This window comes from Rhopalosiphum padi, chromosome 1 (assembly GCF_020882245.1).
Source record: "Rhopalosiphum padi isolate XX-2018 chromosome 1, ASM2088224v1, whole genome shotgun sequence".
Taxonomy (NCBI): domain Eukaryota; kingdom Metazoa; phylum Arthropoda; class Insecta; order Hemiptera; family Aphididae; genus Rhopalosiphum; species Rhopalosiphum padi.
Genome location: NC_083597.1, coordinates 10,680,764 through 10,687,229, shown reverse-complemented (window position 1 = coordinate 10,687,229; position 6,466 = coordinate 10,680,764). Strand labels below are relative to the sequence as shown.

Here is a 6,466-nt window from a genome sequence, read left to right as displayed (position 1 = left end):
AATTTGGCGCAAATTATGTCAGTGGTTTTCAACCTTTTTTGGATCGTGAACCCCCATTTTTTATTTTTTTGTAATGCGACCCCCTTAAAAAAAACGTTTTATTCATCAAAATTTGATTTATACATGTACTATTGTACTATCAAAATGACACCTATATAAGTAAGAACTGATTATTATAAATATTTGCGACTGAAATTGTTCAAATATACCTACATGGCTACGTATACGATACGAGTTGCGAACAATTTAATAATCTATATCCGCTATTGATAAGATTACGCTCCTCAGCATGTTATTGTATAGTTAATAGTTATAGGACAAAATAAGAAATTATAAATTTATTTTATAATATGGAAAAATCATTTCGTCTATTATTTTTGGCGACCACCAAACCTATCATTCGCGACCCCCAGGTTGAAAACCATTGGATTACGCCATATCTATATATAGCTAGCCATGCCGTATGTTCTAAGGATGAAAAATATATTTATTTTTTATTTATATTTTTTTAATACATCTTGATAATACGTGGTAACCGTGATAAATTGATAAACTATAGTCAATAGTCATATATGATGGATAACGATAGAGCCACGGCACATGTGTAAATGCGACAAATGCGTATTGCATGTTTGAACTGTTTGAAGACAGCATTAACGAGTATAATCTCTACGTTTAACTTCTATTGCATATGATAGTATGTCTGTAGTCAACTCACCGAAAAATATCGTGTATTTGACCAATATTTACCGTAATATTTTTTCCTGAGTTTTTATCATGATTCGTGAAACTAATATAATAACTAAGGTATCTTAATTCGTGGATTCATAATACATGGCTGCCTCTGATGGAGTTTGATGGCCACACTTATCAATACAATTATATAACCACCTACATCGGCTATATGCCTATATCTATCCATTATATTTCGAAATATAAATAAAAAATCAGTCATTCATAAAAATTGTTCAATTCTAGTTTAAAATTAGCTACTACTTACATTATTTACTTACACGTTACGTATGTTCAATCTAGGGAAAATGTTCGGCTATCCATATTTAAAAAATTCGAATATTTCAAAATAAAGTTTAAGAATTTGTACAAATGCTCCGTGGTTCATAATTCATAAGTAATGAAAATATTATACATAGACTTCTAAATCAATAAAATTGAAGACCACCATACGCGACCTATAAAATGATTTTCATAATTCAATAGTTCAATACTCAATTCAACAGGCTCTTTACGTTACAACCTTATTCATATTATTCATACACCACTCCAAGTTCCAACGTTTAAAATGCGACCACCCACACGACCTCATTAGTTAAATTCTATCCATTATGTATCCTTAATACGTCAATTATAATAATTGTTGTGTTCGTTTGATTGTTTGTTCTATATTTTGTATATAATATTAGTTAAATATTTAGGTAAATCGACTGTATACACACAACACACCTGTTAGTTGTTAGTATATTTAGATTTATAATCATCTTGTTAATATAATAGTCACAAACTTATTATGCTGTGTTATCTATAGATATAAATAATTATATTACAAAATAGTAATAACTTATAAATACATAATCAATAAACTTATGTTATATAATAAAACAATTCAAAAATCCTACTTTTTACATAATTTGCCATGGGAAATGGGAATTATATTGATGATAGTTCAGAACTACCTATAAAGTTATTAAGTAGCTTAAACAAAAATATTAAATCTAATTTATTAGTTTATTATGATGTTTTTATAATTAGAGTTCAAATTTAAACAATTAAGTAAATGTACATACAACGAAAGTGGTTCTATAAATAGTACAATTAAAAGATATAAATCGTAAAAATCGATTGTTTGTGGTTTTTATATCGTGATTTAAATTAAATCGATGAGAAGAATTATAATCGAGACGTGACCGAACGACTGAACGAGAGAGCAAAAAAGGTTTTTTAAAGTATACATATTATTGAAAATATTTTAGAAATATGTATGTTATCAGTTAAATTAGATTTAAATATGACACTCAAATAGTCAAATCCTTAAGAGGATGTCTCATCCGTATGATGTGTTGTCTCCGTCTTTCAACACTTACGACATAGTAAATTTTCGTTCACCAGTTTCAATAGTGTGCTATTAAAGTGAACTGGTCGATCATCAAACTTTTAGGTAAGAACATTATCTGTGTTTTCTCGTTGGATTTTTACGATATTTTAATTTTTAAGTGAATTATGATCATTTTCAAATATTTAATAATTTCATACTCATAAAGTCATAACTCACCTAATATCTAAAACTTAAAATATTGTAAAAAGCCAACGAGAGAATACAGATAATGCTCTTACCTAAAAGTTTGATAATAGGTCAATTCACTCTAATATTAAAACTAAAATCAGACTATTGAAACTGGTGAACGAAAATTTTTTATGTCGTACGTGTGTAAGACGGAGACAACACATACGGGTGAGACGTCCTCCTAATATAAGTGACAGTCGTAAAGACCGATAATTCAAAGTTTGATATTGTTTATAGGGATACAAATGATACAATGTTGATTTTTTATATGAAAAAATGAAATGGAATTCAATTTAGATAAGTTTAAGTTAATATCATTTTCTAAACACCAGTACACTACTTCTCAACTGCATTAATATTATTTTATAAATAAGAGAATCGTTAAAAAAACATAAAACGTTGTTCAACTAATGTAAAAACTCACTAATTATGTAGGTAGATCTGAATATATTAAATATTCAAATATAAAAGTATTATTTACTTTTGAAATGAAATTTATATTCTTGTATATTTCCATAATGGCGTTTACTGGAAACTTACTATTTATATCCCTCTCCCCCCAACCCTTCATAAATAATGTGGCACTCGCCGACTCAATGTGTTATTTAAATTAATAATAATATAAATAATAAATTAATAACCATTCAAGTCATTACTTGGTACTTTGGTATGCTATTACTTTATTTCATACAAATCTCGAAGTAGTTGATAAAGTATAATATAAATATTAAATAATGGTATTCATTTTTATTATCATGTTTTCATGTTGGGTAATGATAGAGTGTTTCGAGTGCTTTGGGTATCTGGGCAGTCTTGGATGTTGTGCTGGATGGTTAAGTCTTGTTGGCATTTATTGCATATAGGTGTTGGATCTTTGTTAATTAAGAATGAGTGGGTCAAAAAAGAATGTCTAATTCTCGCTCTAGTTAGAGTGACTGCTTGACGCCTGTTTAGGTTTTGAGGAATGTGCCACTTTTTGATCTTTTTCAGTTTATTGAAAGTCGGGATAGAGTCCCAATAATTCTGCCATGATAATGTGAATTATAAGTTTAAATTTTTACATTACAATTAAATGTAATTAAATATCAAACTATGTGCAATCATATTACGAGTATTTAATATTTATCTATACCATAACCATAAGTTTATAATAAGTGTGTAATAATTTAAATTTTCGCTCTAAATATATAAACCAATCATAGTGTCGGATTTATTCATGGGTTTTATTCGTGACGTAGAGAAGATCTTCTCTACATCGTGGTTTTATTTCATGTGTTTATTTTATAATTTTATATGCACAACCGTAGTCTCTTTATTTTTGTAGTCTTCATTATCAAAGGTATTATCAGTGAATTACTATTTAAAATATATTTTGGTATATTATGATTGTATACCACGATTAAATAGTAGTTATCACAATACAATTATTTTATCAATACTCGTGATAATAAACGTAAATATGTATTACAAATTTACAATTAAAAAGAAATAAGCTATTAAAAGTAAGTGTTCAGCATTTATATTGAACAATTTAAATAGTTTACTTTAAAGTTTAGTATCAACGAATTACAACTACAAGCATTACAACATTGTATAGTCAAATAACACTACCTAAATAGTAAATACTGTTCTAGCATTAACTATCGAGTTTGCCGCTTTATTGAAATTGAAATGGGTTTAGACAACGAAAACCCAACTTTATTTGAAAAAAGCGAAGAGAGGAAAGTTAGTGAAAAAGATTTGGATGACAATGAAGCGGAAGAGTTTGATTCAAGAGAAATATTTGGTAAATTAGTTTTAGCAGTTATAAATAATACACTTTTACTAATACAACTGAACTATTGTGTTTTCTTGAAAATATTAGATTTAATTAGAGGAATAACAGATCCAGAACATCCACTGTCTCTTGAAGAATTAAGAGTTGTTGATCAAAGTTTAATTGAGGTAATTATATAAAATAATGACCTAACTTGAGAAATTATCATGTTGTTTTCCCCATGTTAGCAGTATCATAAAAAAAATATTACATATTATGTATATTTTTATAAATTTGATTATAAAGTAGTTATGAATTTTTTGTTTTTAATAATTTTAAAACTGCATTTGACTCATTAAATTCTTTAGGTTTTTATGTTGTATACATTTTGTTACTGACTATCGAGTTGTATAATATTTAGTATTTACAATCATAGAACAATAATTTTAAATCCGTGAAAAACCAATATTAATTTTTAACTATTTATTTATAATCTTTCATTTTTAAGTTTTTACTATAATATATTAGTCAAATTCTTTACCGTTATTCATAAAATATCAAAATAATCTTTTATGTTTGTATAGTTGTCTATTTTCAATTGTTTAAATTTAAAGAAGTCTTAAGACTTGCATAATTGTTATTAGTGTTACTGACTCACTCAAATATTACTTATGATCCATCATAGTTGTATATAGTTAAATATTCAATATATAAGTTATAAAATTGGTTAATTTAAATGTTTTAAACTAAGTTATAGACTATATAATAGAATATATTATATCTCCATTTTATCACAGTATGCTTTTTAAGTTAGAGACCATATTTTTCTAGACAGACATTGTATATATTTATTTTTTCTAAATTCAAGAATATGTTTTATATGCAATTATATCTACTGGGAGTTTAAAGCTTTATTATATTATTAATAATTTTATGTATAACACAAGGTTCTAAAATATCTAATACTTTTAAAATATATTTTAATGTTATAGGTTGAAGATAGTACCAATACAGTAAAAGTATTATTTACACCAACTATCCCTCACTGCAGTATGGCTACATTAATTGGATTATCTATTAAAGTTCGACTCTTATGGTGTCTACCACCGCGTTTTAAAATATCTGTTACCATAACACCGGGTACTCATGCATCCGAACATGCCATCAATAAACAATTAGATGACAAAGAAAGAGTGGCTGCAGCTTTGGAGAATACGCATCTATCAACAGTCTTAAATAAATGTATAGCTACTGCATAAATCATCATTGTTTTAGTCTTAAAATTGTTCTTTAATCTAAAAGATAAACCATGTATATACATATATACATAAATATAGTCATTAATAAATCCTATATATTTATATTATTATATTAATAGTGTATTTTACATAATATTATCAAAAATTAATCACGCTATATAATATGCATTAATCATCCTTTTAACTTTTTGATACATTCAAACATTTTAAAATTGTATCTAAGTCATTATTTTAAGTTGATACTGCTTGACTGCTTCAAACTTCATATGATCTAATCTAACCTTTTTTTAAAGTTACGTTTAATAAAACTATATAGAATTTCTAACACTTTATTTTTCTTATAACTAATTTTACTTTTTTTGAATTTACTTTTTTTCTTTTCTTCCATATTAAAATTATATTTTAAAATAGTTTTCAAAAATAATATTTAACTTAATAAAATAGGATTAATAAATGCTAAATGCCCAGTATAAAATAAACATACTGCTGAAAAACAATAAAAGTATAGTAATATTTATTGATAAATTATACTGGATTTTTTTTTTTTTTTTTTGAAGCTATAAATATGTCAAATATCATAAATCTTTTGATCGTTTTTATCCAGTATTAACAATAATGAATATAAAATAAATACAATTTTAAAATATGTTTTAGATCAATGTTACCCAACTTTTTTGTTATAGCCATCTACAAATTTGCTGTTTTAAGTATGACCACCTCAAAAATAAAATAAATCAAGTACTTGTTATAATATGGTAATATTAGTTACCACACATATTAACCACCATAAAACAATGCCACTTACAACTTACTATCCTTATATTACATTTTCAAACATCAACAATAAATATTAAAAGTAAACATAGTAAATATTTTTAACAACAAAATAGTTTTAAAATTGTTGAGAATTTGATGAAATTGAAATTCATTGAAATGTAAAAGCTTTTAAAAACGCTAACAAAAAAATATCTGTGGAACTATGCGCACTTTTTAATTCTATTTTAAAAATATAAAGTAAGTATAAATTAAGAAAAAAACTGGAATTTTTATGCAAAACCAATAAAACAAACTAAATAGATTTCTTTATCTTGTTATAATTCAAAATCAAATAATTATATAAACTTGAAAATTTTACCAGGTGTTTATATTATA

The 6,466-nt window shown here is 25.6% G+C and overlaps 1 protein-coding gene across 2 annotated transcripts; it reads left to right on the top strand.

Annotated features, from left to right (window-relative positions):
- The first annotated feature begins 3,651 nt into the window (after positions 1-3,651).
- LOC132918056 (MIP18 family protein galla-2) lies at positions 3,652-5,424 on the top strand. Of its 2 annotated transcripts, XM_060979123.1 has the most exons (4): positions 3,652-3,801; positions 3,934-4,085; positions 4,164-4,243; positions 5,048-5,424. In XM_060979123.1, exons 2-4 carry the CDS (start codon positions 3,971-3,973, stop codon positions 5,312-5,314), a joined length of 462 nt encoding a protein of 153 aa, XP_060835106.1. In that variant the 5' UTR covers positions 3,652-3,801; positions 3,934-3,970; the 3' UTR covers positions 5,315-5,424. The 2 variants fall into 2 exon arrangements, with proteins under 2 accessions (XP_060835106.1, XP_060835107.1); XM_060979124.1 differs by lacking the exon at positions 3,652-3,801 and having other exon boundaries at positions 3,808-4,085.
- Positions 5,425-6,466: the final 1,042 nt, after the last annotated feature.